Raw genomic sequence first — 13540 nt, 5'->3', positions numbered from 1 at the left:
TCGCCTCCATCAGTGCGCCCAGGGCGGCTGTGGCTGCAATGTAGCTGCCATCACCTGTGTGTGAATGTGTGAATGAATGTGTGGATGACTGGATGTGTAAAGTGCTATACAAATACAGGCCATTTACTAGTTACCAATATTTCTGTTAGTTATGTCACATTTGTTGGTCACATATGCTCCACAGGCATCACTTAAAGGACTGCACTGATCATCAAGTCAAGAGAATGCAGGGTTATTTATAAAATATGAAGTTCCCTTTGTCACCTTAGCTCGTGGCTAAGATGGAGGTGATTTATAACGTCTTATTGTCCTGAGACTAAAACACACATTTCCAACCCTGTTATGATGTCTGGCATTACACTTTCTTTAACTGTCCGATTCTGGGCAACCTCATCCCACTGTAGTGTTCCCAGTCAGAATTCACCAGTTTTAGTAGCATAACAAACTTTGATCACCAAATTCAGTTCAGTGGGTCTTTCAGGGGGTTGTTCAGCCCCATTAACTCATTACATCACTTCCTATAAATGATGCAACAAGGTTGAGTAAAACACTCAAAATCCAATGAAAGAGGTGATCATCACTTTTATATGTTCAAGTGCACCGTGTGCAGGATTTCATAAAAGAGTCGTACCTTCAGCATAATAATATTTCAGAGATGCAGAGTACATTCATCCAGACTTACTGTCATTTTCTTCGTACTTTGTGCCTCTCAGCCGCCTGACAAAGTCTCTCCCTCAGAGCTGTGGTGGGGGCTGTCAGGACGTGAGGGCAAGAAGGGCCAATAATCCAGTGCTGAAGTTTTACAAGTTCATTTGATTTCATCATTTGATTCATGTTGATCATCTGAACAGGTTTAGATCTCGATCAGGCGAAGCAATGAATTGATTTAAAATAAGTGTTTTCATACCACAGTCCCACAAATACTCAACACACTGATGTTACCCTGTGGTTGACATAATACAGCTGTTGGTGCAACATATAACAGACAAATTTAGGTTCAAACAAAACAGCAAGATTTGATTTACTGTGGTGAAACTGATGTAATTCCACGCTACACCAGAAGGTGACACTGTGTGTTTGTGTCGGCACTAACCTTCTGAGCTTTGGTAGAAGGATTGAAAAAACAAGAGGTACCAGAACACAATCTGATGCATGGCCCTGTTCTACCTGCTAGCCAAGACGAAAGCAACAAAGGCTGAACAACTCATTCTTTAGAGATAATGGAGGTAAACATACACTCAATACTTACATTTGTTATGATGAGGACACTCGTAGACAAACACGTCTGGAAACTCCTCAAATATCAAGCAGAACATTTTTTTATCTGGCACATCTGAAGGTGACCAGATTTATACTGTGAAAGCAAAATACTTGGAGTGATGCCTGCTATGCAGTTTTCCTCTCCATTAAAGCTTAGATAGATATAAATAGATAAGATAGATTAGATTGATACTTTATTGATCCAACACGTGAGAAATTCAAAAGTTAGAACAACATAAGTGTCGAAGAGAAAAACTAAAAAAGCTTAAATTTTAATTCTAAAGCCATTAAATTTCCTTTAGTCTATTTCTGTGAGTGGAAAACATTAAATGATAAAGACTCTGCATCTCAAGCTTATCTCATAATCGTTGCTGTATTTTTATTTCATTATATTTATAAACTGCTGATTCACACTGAGCCTGTCATAACTGCTGATAAATGTCTTGATTTGATGACGTTAGTCTCTGTCGTCAGGTGTCTTCCTCTCCCCCGACACACCCTTTGTCCCTGTTTGCATTCAGCTCTCCTTGGTTACTGTCAGGACTGTGCTTTTGTTCACTGGAGGCAAAAATGATGCAACATTAGTTTCTGGTGAGAACATGTAAGATAAATGTGAGCAAATACTGAATAATAACACTGTACAATAAAATGTGATGTACTTCTTAATTACATACGCTCATGTGTTGGTATAGTTTAATTCAAAGTGGTTTTAACATGTAGTTTGACCCTAATGTAACATTTATGGTGTTATCAGGGCTTTTCTTGATGATCCAGGTCTGGGAATAAAAAAATCTGAACACTACGATGGATCAGCACTCATCTTTGCAGAACTGCTGTAATTCAGCCACACTGCTGGGGTTTCTAACTCGGGCAGCATCTCAGTCTGATTTAAGTCTGGATCTCAACTCGGCCACTCCAAAAGCTTCATGGTTTTTTTTTGTTTTGTTTATATATTTATTTATTTTTTATTTATTTTTTTAGCCAATCAGAGTTGGGGAATTTTGTTTTGGATCGTTCTCCTGCTGCATAACCCAATTGGTCTTGAGTTTCAGGGCATGAATTGATGGGTGGACATCCTCCCATCTGCTGTCTGGGGGGGTTTAGATGTCATTTATCTGTCTAAAGTCCATAGAAACCAGAACATGAACCAGCTTCCATTTAGAGGCAGAATATTTGGAAGCTGACTATGATCCCAGAGTTGATCCTTGAGATGACAAACTGCCTGGAGAGGCAGCTGATTGTGACTTTATTATATATTTTCACAAAGTATTTCATCCATCTATCCATCGCCACGTCACAGCAGCAGCCTAAGCAGAGAAGCCCAGACCTCCCTAGCAAATCAAATGAACAGCAAGAAGTACATACACAGAACAGCAACACATAAAAGCAAAGCCCTGGGGTGTACAGCCTTAAGCACAGAGAAGAGAGCCACACAGAGAGGGACAGAAAGAAGGAGGGGTGTCCTCTGGTCCCTGAATTTATAGGGACCAGTAACCCTGCCCCGTGCTGCTGGGTAACTTTCCTCTTGTCCTCCAGCCAAAGACAGCAGGTGCACGTCTGTGTCTGCGTGCGCCTGTTTTTCCGTGTCTATATGTCAGCTTGGGTCTTAGACTCCGCCTCCCTGGGAACATCTCAGGCTCTCCGAGGTATGGAGGTCTATCTCCCCTCACCACACTCCCTGCTGGTGGCTGATGCCCTCAGACGTTGGTGTGTTGGTGGTTCTTGGTGTCTGGGCGCTCATGTATGTATCGGCTCACTCCTGGTGGTCGATTGGCGGGGCCTGGATCCTGTGGCCCAGCTGGGCCCCTTCTGGGGGGTGGGGTGCCCTGCGGCCTCTAGGCCCGGTCCTTTCTGGCACAGCTGGCTGCCGGCAGAGCCCGCGGGCACGCCACTGTAACCCCCCTCTGGCCTCTGCTCCGTAGCTGCTGGGTGACCTCTCACTTGGGGCTCTCCTCAGCTCTCCCCAGGAGGGTGGCACGGTTGCCCCCCCTGGTGGTCCTCCTTTGGTCCTCATATTCTGTGGCCTGGATCTCCTCCATACCTGCTTCATGCCCTGGGGGACGGGGCTATAGCCCCCCACACTCCCTAGCAGATCATTACATGGAGAAACCTTTTGAATACAAGCGTGCTGATCCACACAGGTGTGCACAGACACAAGCTACACCTTTCTTGGCTGCTGCCTCAAAGCACATTGTGCGCTGTTGATCTTGCGTGCTGCACAATAAAATGTAATATTCAGTATCTACTGTTACCTACTGTGAGCTAGTTTATTGTGATGGTGCTGTTTTTATTATGTTGCTCTTTCTTATTTGTTTTTCTTTTTTTTCCTCCCCCCTTTCTCACCGTCTCTTCTCCCCTCCTCTATTTTTCTTTCTCTCTTTCTTTCATTCTTTCTCCCTGTCCTGTCCCACAGTCATGTCTGTCCTGTCTTTAAAAAACGAAAATAAAATAAATACATAATTATAATAAAGGTCAATCAAATGGACCAATATGGCAGGGCCATGATGATCCACTTGGTAAAATAAATCCACTTGGCATCTTTCTTGGCCTTCAGACAACAATTCTGATGGCTATAGATCCAAACGGGACAAAAAACCCAAACAAAACAAAAAGACAGCAGGTGCAGGGTTAGATAAAGGTCCTGGCCCGGGGCCAGTCAGGACTGTGGCTACCCTTTGCTTTGCCTTATCACAATAGGTCACGACACGGTCAAACATCGCACATTACCAAATTATTAAGTCTTACAACAAGCATTCAGCCAGTGGTCTAATCTTATACTATACATGTGAATAATACTTGACCTAACTACATAGGTTACATGCTTGTCTGTGTATACATGGTTACTTAAGGTGATTTTATTGTCACGTGTTACCGGAGCTGGAGAGTAAGTTATTCAGGAAAACTCTTCCTGGCATTAACAACCCTGTTACTGTAAAACCTTAATAAACAGTAGTGAGGGCAAAACGTCCTGTGCTTAAGAGTTACAGCATATACAGTAAAGTATATGTGTTCAGTGCAGATAGATATATAGTTATATAGATACACTTGTCACCCAAAACTCCACCACAGGATTGTATGGATTTTGGTGTAAAATGAACATTTTATTGTACAGGTTTTTTTTTTTTTAATTATTTTGATTTATTTTTAGCATTGTTTGCTTATTCCTGCATTCCTCCTCTGGCAAGAAGCTGAATCTGTTTGGACCTGTTTAGTCTGTTTGTGCTGGGTTTCTGATTCTTGCTCCCCCCTTGTATTTAAAGAACCTCCTAGTAGGACATTTTGGTGCACCAGCTTTAGTGTGTACAAACATATGAGGATTGCCAGAGTGTTTTCAAAATTGTGGTTCATAACACATACTCCCGTATATATATGAGATAGTAAACTGTTACACAGCGTCCAAAAGTAGCAAATATAATAATATCTTCATATTAGATCATCTACTGGAATCAGGAGGTAATTATAAACACTGGCAATTAGATCCTCAATTTCTCACCAGGAAAACATTCTGCAAATACTTAGAAGAACAGATCAAGTTGTTTTTTTGAGATATGACCAAGACGATTTATCATCTCTTTTATTGTGGTAGACGTTTAAAGTGTATGTGAGAAGCTGTCTTTTCAGTCGTCTGAGAAAAAAACGTAATAATGCGAAACATATACAGTTGGAGGTTCAAATACCAAAGTTGGACTCTGCCAAACAAGCATCAGTACAGCTACACAGTAAAATATTGACTCTAAAGTACAAACTCAATAAATTGCTCTCAGATAAAATTTCCAGGACCTGTTAAGCAAACCTTGAATTTGGTGATAAGCTGCATAAATTACTGGCCAGGCATCTAAGAAAGAGAGAAAGTGGTCGGGGTCAGACTCAGGGTTGTTGATTAACTCTCATAAGGATATTGAGTCACTTCTGGCACTGCACTTCATCCTTCCTTCTTTTCCTTTCAGTGGGTTCTCGTCACTCATGGAAAACTGGAAGTGAAACTATTCTTACTGTGGTTTTTCCCCACTTGGGTGCTGTGAACTGCTGTATGATCACCTGCTTTTACAGCGACTCTGACACCTTCCAGAAATAAACCGTGCAGAGCAGATTGTGTATCCAGTTTCATTTTTCCTTTTCAAAACCAAAAGCAAATATAGATGCTGGCCCCGCCCACCTGGTGGGTGTCTGGGAGGGGTGCCATCCTAAATCCTGCAACTGTGCATTAGAATAAAGAGGCACACAAGCTTGTTTACAGCTCTGACTGCAGGATTTATGAACAACACAAACTTATCAACCACTTCCAATGATAAGCAGCATGGCAGATGTTGATACACTGTCACAAAGGGCATGAACAACCTCAGCAACATGACAACTGAAGCACCACAGAGTGAATCTCATGGTTCACAGTCACCATTATAACAATATCTGTTCTTCGGCCACAGTAAACCACTTGTGCAAACATTTGCATCACCAAACACAATAAACTATAGACTCACAGTGAGTAACTAGTAAATAACCATTGATATAAATGCCATCACTGAAACATGGGAAGATTTCTTTAAAGATGAAAATCTCCCACAAATGTCCAGCAGTTAAAAGTAAGGAATGTTGGATTAATGTGAGTAGAAATAAAAAAAATAGTGATTGATAAAAGATGTTTTTGTATGTTTTAACAACGTTAACAACGATGCATAACAAAAATAAAGGTTCACTGTGTGGATGATGTGCTGCATGAGTTGCTCATCAGGAAAACATGAGAAACACATTAAGTGCACAGGTATGTCTTTCAGTTTTGTTCTGCTGCACACTTTTATTTTCACTTTTACACTGACTGTGAGGATGGGCTGGGCCACATGTATATATAGCGCTTCACTCTGAGGACTCACAGCACTTCTCTCTGCAGCACTGACTTCAGCAGGTGAGTGGAAAGAAACTCAGACTTCTCTCTGCACATCACACAAACACAGCTTTATATTTGGTTTTACTTCAGATTAGCAACTTTCAAGTTTCAAGTCAAAGTTATTAGATTTCGCTGCTTAAATATAAAACATTACCAGGAACATGATAACTCATAAAGTTATTATAAAACACAATAAAAGTGTGTTTGTTTTCAGGAGTTTCACAGTGATGATAAATGCTTTAGAAAGATTTACATTAAGTCTTAATAAGCTTTTTTGATAGTGGACATTAGTGGAGTTCAGGAACAGCCACCAATGTTTCATTCTCCTATAAAATCTGCCGTCAGCTCATCTCCATCTCTGCATGTCACTCCAGCTTCATCAGCTACTCTTCTTCTTATTTTGCTCTCAGTGGTTCTTGAGTGAGAAAACTTTGTTCTGTGGGAGGGAAAACTTTCTTTCCCTGCTTTTAAACTTTAGAATGATTAACTTCCTGTTTCATTCTTGAATGCATCAGTTTTGACTTCAGGATTTCAGCTGGTGAATAAATGAAGCCCACACTGAATTATTTGTCCTTAAATCACAGTGTGATGAAGCAGACGTTTCATTAGCCAGGGATGCTAATGAAGTGTGTGTAATGTAATGTACACGTCATTAATCCCTGTAGGGGAATTAGTCCTCTGCATTAGACCCATTCACTCAGTGAAGCAGTGGGCAGCCACCGAGGTAGCACCCGGGGAGCAGTGAGTAGGGACGGTGCCTTGCTCAGAGGTACCTCAGAGTAGCCTTTCAGTGGATTCAAACCCCCAACCTTCTGATCATGGTGTGACCACTCTACGTACTGAGCTATGAAATTGTGTTTTTGTGTGCGAATGTGTGTAAAAGTGTTCCAGTTAAACTCAAAATGTTCTTTGTTTCACCAGGTCCATCAAACAGTTCAGTCCATCGTTTGTTTCTAAGTTCGGAGACATCATGGGATCATCATTGTCGTCTTGTGAGTCTGTAACTGTTTCTTAGTTTTCCAAGGATGTTGTCATTTCTCGTTTGCCACAATTTACTTTCATCATTTCTGAAAAAGACAGAGGAAACTACTTATGGCCAAAATATGGTTCAATTAATCCAATAAAATAAAAAGCAAAGCTTTTCTCTCTTTATGTTATATTTCCACTGTAGTGTCAATACACTATTAGAGCTTATGCCGAGTCAGACTGCACACACAACAGTTTGTTTACAAGTTGACTTCTTCTTTATTGGGATAACACAGAAGTAACACACACACATAACTGGGCGTGGTTCCCCCTACTGGCGATGGCTTGCATAGCACACAATAATTCTTGGTTCGTACATAACACTGTACTAAAATGGTTTTTGTTTTTTTGTTTTTGCAGATGCCGGAGGGGATCAGGTAAGTCAGACCAGTCAGACATGAAGGCTGTGACATGTTACTGAGACTGGTTTTAAAAACAATTTAATTATTTAATTGAGGAATTTAATTTGTTTTCTTTTTTTTCCAATCCCAGGATGACAGGGAGCCAGAGCTCGGGGACTTGATTGAGATCTCCCGTGAGAACTATGCGCACTGGGCTGTATACGTCGGTGCGGGCTTTGTTGTTCACTTTGTAAATCACTGTAAGTTTCAGTCTAACAGCCCACATTCATTCAGTGTAGTTTTCAGACCACAAACAATATGTTTGTAGACTTGACTGTTACAATGATCCACTTACCAGAAATGAATAGGTTTGCATTCAGTGTAGAAACTCTTTATGAGCCGTTTTTATTTTCCTCTGTTTCGCCCTGAAAGCTGGAGCTCCCAGCGGCGCTTATGTCCAAGCTGCAAACGGCATTGTGCGGAAGGAGAAGATATGGAATGTGGTGAGAAAAGACAAGTGGAAAATCAACAACAGCATGGACAGGCAATACAAGCCACGCCCAGCTAATGCTATTGTGGAGGATGCTAAAGCGTTGGTGGGCAAAGAACTGCGATACGACCTTGTCTCATTTAACTGTGAGCACTTTGTCACAAAGCTGCGGTACGGTGTGGCCGAATCATGGCAGGTGGGTTAAACCGTGTTGCTGCTTTCAGGAAACAGTCTTTATGGAGCTGCTGTGAAAAAAATGACATAAAAAGGCACCGATGTTAGTCTGCTGCTCATGGAAGAAGCAGCTTTACATTATTATTTCATTATTAGGACAAGTAACAAAACCAATAACAATCATTGCGGTGTGTGATATTCTGTCAACTAAAACCCGATCATACATGACACTGACGGCAATTAGTTATAATATTTAGACACACGAGGGTGAAGCACACAGAGAAATGGATTTACTGCAGCTGATAACCAGCAGAGCTGTGAGGGGCTGCTGCTCAGATTTCAGCTGAGATTTTGAATTAAAACGTTTCTGACTGCTGACCAGAATTATTGATGCCATAATAATTTAAAGAAATAAAAATTCCCATAATCATAGTAATGACCAACAGCTGACAATGCTCGTGTACGTGTTCGTGTGTTTTTACTGATATCTCAGAGTTGTTGAAACTTTCAGTGGTGACTGACGACAATAATCTGCTCATAATGTTCCTGCAGAAAAACTAAACGACGTTTTTCCTCCTGCAGGTGGAAGAAGCAGCAGTCGGAGTCGTGGTTGGTGCAGGCGCCATCGCTCTGGCTGCATGTGCCGCTGTGGCACATAATTGACCTAGCTCATTTTGAATTCACCTGCTGATCCTGATTCCTGCTGTTCATTCATTTTAAACAAATCACTTTGAACAGTCTGGAGCTGCTGTTTTACACAAACACACACACATAGCTGTTAGCTGTTCCCAGGACCGCACTCTTCTGATCTCCGCTGTTGTTCCCGGGATCTTCTGGAGCCACTCGCCTAGCTTGGGAGTCACCACACCGAGTGCTCCGATCAACACGGGGACCACCGTCACCTCCACCCTCCACATCCTCTCGAGCTCTTCTCTGAGCCCTTGTTACTTCTCCAGCTTCTCGTGTTCCTTCTTCCTGATATTGCTGTCATTCAGAACCTCTACATCGATCACTACGGCCGTCTGCTTCTGCTTGTCTACCAAAAGAAGAAGATGACGAATTAAATAGTTGAAGCGTGTAGAGCATAGGTGTCAAACTCTGGCCTGCGGGCCAAATTTGGCCCACAGCCTAATTACATTTGGCCCACGAAGCCAAACCAAATGACTATCAGAGCTGGCCTGCTGGTATTATACAGCTAATATATATATTGTTTAGTATTAAGCTTTGCTTGTTCCATATTCAGTTTTTCAGCAAACTTGTTTGAGTCCATAAGAAAAGATTCATTCTTATATCTGGAGTAAGATTTTTTTTTTCTGTAAATATTAACGTTAGCCCGCGACTTTGTTCCAGTTTTGAATTTTGGCCCACTCTGTATTTGAGTTTGACACCCCTGGTGTAGAATAAAATGCTGTATCGATGTATGATTAAAACATGACTTGTTAGTGTTTTGAGGTCAGTGAGACTAAGTGTCAAAAATCAAGGCTGTAAAAATTTTTTTGAACTTAAATCAAAGAGAAATGAGGCTGAGTGCAGCTGCACCACAATAACTGATGATCAGGTACATGATTCCCCAAATGCTTTATCTTAAATTTAAAAGAACTTGTCATCAAAATGTAATATTGACATGTGTCAGAATAGGATACACCTGTGTATAAAAGCTTTCAGTGATTTATGAATAAATACTGTCTGATAATAATTCACTGTTTTTTGTGTGACTATTGAAATACAGAGAAACCTACAAATGATTAACACAGATTTGTTTTCTTCAGATTTTCTATTTGCATAGAAGACAAAGAAGAGAGAAAACACACAGCCAGAGCTGAAGGTCTGTGAGCATCAATATTTCTGCACAGAACTGAGCCATGAGTCCATTTTCCAACAAAGAAATCCAGCGAGAGAGCGATGGCCAGCTAGCAGATGATCTCTGAGACTGAAGAAAAGACAACAAAGTCCAACTGAGTGTGATATTCTGGATTAGGCTCTTTGAAAAGATCAGGACAGAAGGACGTGGATAGGTGCCTTTATTGAACAGCAGGACATCACACACTAACTTGTTGTTTTCTTAGTGTGCAGAAACTACCCTTTTTCGTTGTTATATATTGGTCAACCAAGAACTAGCCCTGTAACAGGCACTTCTGTATTTTACCACTGGGGGGCAACAATCCACTCTATTACATTCCTCCCCTTTTAGATTTGTAATTGAAATAAGCAACCCTTTAAAGAATGTATTTCACTGCCCCCACCAAAAGAAATATTCTGTGGCCCTTACGAACAAAGAACAAATGTAGCCATTACTTTTATTATTAAACTGTTCACTTCTAAAATAACTGGCAGTAAATAGCTAAAACATAACTCTACATTTTCAAAGATTCAGTCTCTTTGGGGGAACTCTGCGTCTCTCTGGGTATCTGCGTTCCACAGATGGGCTTTGGGTGGTTTCTGGGGTGGATACTGGTGGTTCATCGGTTGTCTGTTTAGGTGGTTCAGGAGGTAAGGGGTGTGATGTTAAAATCCCAGGTGGAGTTGGTGGTATCTCTGGAAAAACACCGTCCATAATCACTTCTGGCCGTCCCTCCGAAACCGGTGAAAATATAACTGGGGGTTTTTCCACAGTTTGTCTCCATGGTAACAGGTGGTCCACATGTATTGTGCGTGTTCTCTGTCCCTCTTGTATCAGGTAAGTAACACTTCCCATTTTCTTCAGAACCGTTCCCTGAGTCCATTTTGTTTCCCCCCCCTGAAGTTTCGGATACGCACAGCGTCTCCCTCCGAAAAAACACGAACAGGTTGGGTTTTGTAATCATGGTGTCGCTTCTGCTCAGACTGTTTCTGTTCAATGTGTCTGCTTAGTTCAGGTTTCAGCAGGCTGAAGCAAGTCCGGATCTGACGTTTCAGGAACAACTCTGCTGGTGTACGACCCGTCACAGTGTGCGGTGTACTGCGATACATGATAAGGAAGTTTGCCAAACGATGACTGAGTGGCAATGTGGCCTTACCATCTGCTTCCAGCACATTTTTCATCAGGGATCGTTTCAGGATTTGTACTGACCTCTCTGCTGCCCCGTTTGATGCAGGATGATAGGCAGGAACAGCTGTGTGTCTGATTCCATTTAACTCCAAAAACTGATTGAATTCCTTTGACACAAGTTGAGGTCCATTGTCTGAAACAAGCTCTTCTGGAAGTCCATATGAAGCAAATAACCCTCTCAAAACCTCAATGGTGTTGTGTGAGGTAATGGATGGCATAGGGAACACTTCCAACCATTTTGAATGACTGTCAATGACAACTAAAAAGTACTGCTTGCCTTTTTCAGCAAAATCAATGTGAATCCGTTTCCAAACTCTCTCAGGCCACTTCCACGGATGGAGTGGTGCAACGGGTGGTGACTTCTGTACAGCCTGACAGACTGAGCAGCTTTGAACCAGTTCTTGTATATCACCATCACAGCCTGGCCACCACAGGTAACTGCGAGCGAGTGCTTTCATACGACAGATACCTGGATGTTCATGATGCAGGTCTTCCAGCACTTTCTGTTGGTAAACCGGTGGAATGATGACCCGTTGTCCCCAAAGAACACATCCTTGTTCTGCTGACAGCTCGTGTCTGCGTGTAAAGTAAGGCTTAAGTGATTCGTCTTGCATATAACTTGGCCACCCATTCATGGTGTAGCTCCAGACCTTGCTGAGGATTGGATCCTTCATGGTTGCTCTCTCAATGTCTTTAGCTACTATTGGTAGCTCTTCCACATGTGAGAAATAGAAGATACTTCCCTCAGCGGCAATGTTGTCTGGCGTATTCCGAGGTAGACGTGACAATGCATCTGCATTAGCATGTTCAGCTGATCTTCTATATTCAATGTCATAGTTGTATGCCATTAGAATAAGAGCCCAGCGTTGCATTCTTAGTGCAGCGAGTGTTGGGACAGCTGACTTTGGCCCTAGTATAGCCAGCAGTGGCTTATGATCTGTGGAGGGTGAATTTCCTTCCATACAGATATTTATGGAATTTCTTTACTCCAAAAATTATGGCAAGGGCCTCTTTTTCTATCTGGGCATACTTTCGCTCAGCTTCAGTTAATGTTCTTGATGCGAAAGCCACAGGCCTTTCCTCTCCATTTTCCATGACATGAGAGATGACTGCGCCCAATCCATAAGGTGATGCATCGCAGGCTAACTTCAATGGCAGATTTGTGCTGTAGTGGACCAACACTTTGTTCTGCAGCAGTAGACTTTTTGCATCCCTGAATGCTTTTGCACATTCCATGGTCCAAATCCATTTAGCATCTTTCCTCAACAGGTTATGCAAAGGCTGAAGAATGGTGGATGGATTTTCCAAAAATCGACTGTAGTAATTTAGAAGACCAAGAAAGGACTTCAGTTCAGTGACGTTTGTTGGTTCTGGTGCATTTGCTATGGCTGCTACCTTTTCCTCTAAAGGATGCAGACCATCCCTGTCAATACGATGTCCCAGGTACTCCACACTGCTCTGAAGAAAGTGGCACTTGGAAAGCTTCACTCTGACACCATGCTTCTCCAGACGTGCGAGTACTTCCTCCAACCTCTTCAAATGATCCCTTTCAGATGAAGCAGTGATGAGGATGTCATCCAAAAAGCAGGTCAAATGCTCCATCCCCTGAAGGATTTGATCCATCACAGACTGGAAAAGAGCCGGAGCACTGGAAACACCATAGCTGAGGCGATTGTACTTATAGAGACCTTTGTGTGTGTTGATGACCAGATACTTCTCTGATTCTTCATCCAACTGTAGCTGCTGATAGGCATGAGAAAGGTCAAGTTTACTGAAGGATGTTCCTCCAGCTAAAGTGGCAAACAAATCTTCCGTATTAGCAAGTGGATATCTTTCCTCTTCAACACACTGGTTGACACTGACTTTGTAGTCACCACATATCCTAATTGTTTTGTCTGCTTTTGGCACAGTAACAATAGGGGATGCCCACTCACTTTTCTCAACCTTTGAAATAACCTTCACCTTTTCCAATCTGTCCAGCTCCTTTTCCACAGCTTCTTTTAGTGCATAAGGAACTGGGCGAGCTTTACAGAAAATTGGTGCAGTGTTTGGTTTAGTGTGGATTCTAGCTTTAAATCCCTTTATGCAGCCTTGGTCATCCGAAAACACTGCCTGATGGCGCTGAATCACTTCTAGTACTCCTGGCTTTGCTTCTTTCTGCACCAGTACCTTGTGTACTGTGAAAATCTGTTTCCAGTTCAGCTGTAGTTTCTTTAACCAGTTTCGTCCAATCAGAGCTGGTCTGTCTCCCTGAACAACGATCAGTGGTAGGGTGATGTTTTGAGTCCCATACTGTACTGGTAACATAATATATCCACGCACAGCAATGTGTTGGCCTG

General features: G+C 42.1%; 1 protein-coding gene across 1 annotated transcript; it reads left to right on the top strand.

Moving 5' to 3' along the window:
* The first annotated feature begins 6110 nt into the window (after positions 1–6110).
* On the top strand, positions 6111–9869 carry LOC146697661 (phospholipase A and acyltransferase 2-like). Its single transcript, XM_085476512.1, has 6 exons — positions 6111–6160; positions 7064–7134; positions 7529–7545; positions 7661–7769; positions 7942–8195; positions 8756–9869. The coding sequence occupies exons 2-6, from the start codon at positions 7113–7115 to the stop codon at positions 8834–8836; spliced, it is 483 nt and encodes a 160-aa protein (XP_085332638.1). The 5' UTR covers positions 6111–6160; positions 7064–7112; the 3' UTR covers positions 8837–9869.
* Positions 9870–13540: the final 3671 nt, after the last annotated feature.

Source organism: Copadichromis virginalis, linkage group LG12, assembly GCF_057382275.1.
Source record: "Copadichromis virginalis isolate Kocher_CV1m ecotype Utaka linkage group LG12, C_Virginalis_male_GT1.1, whole genome shotgun sequence".
NCBI classification, from domain to species: Eukaryota; Metazoa; Chordata; class Actinopteri; order Cichliformes; family Cichlidae; genus Copadichromis; species Copadichromis virginalis.
This window is presented reverse-complemented; position numbering and strand designations above follow the sequence as displayed.

Excerpts from the sequence above, each read along its gene's own strand:
- LOC146697661 (XM_085476512.1), top strand. The coding sequence starts at position 7,113 with ATGGGATCATCATTGTCGTCTT. Across the intron at positions 7,770-7,941 it reads TGTTCACTTTGTAAATCACT|CTGGAGCTCCCAGCGGCGCT; the intron begins GTAAGTTTCAGT and ends TCGCCCTGAAAG. Across the intron at positions 8,196-8,755 it reads GTGTGGCCGAATCATGGCAG|GTGGAAGAAGCAGCAGTCGG; the intron begins GTGGGTTAAACC and ends TTCCTCCTGCAG.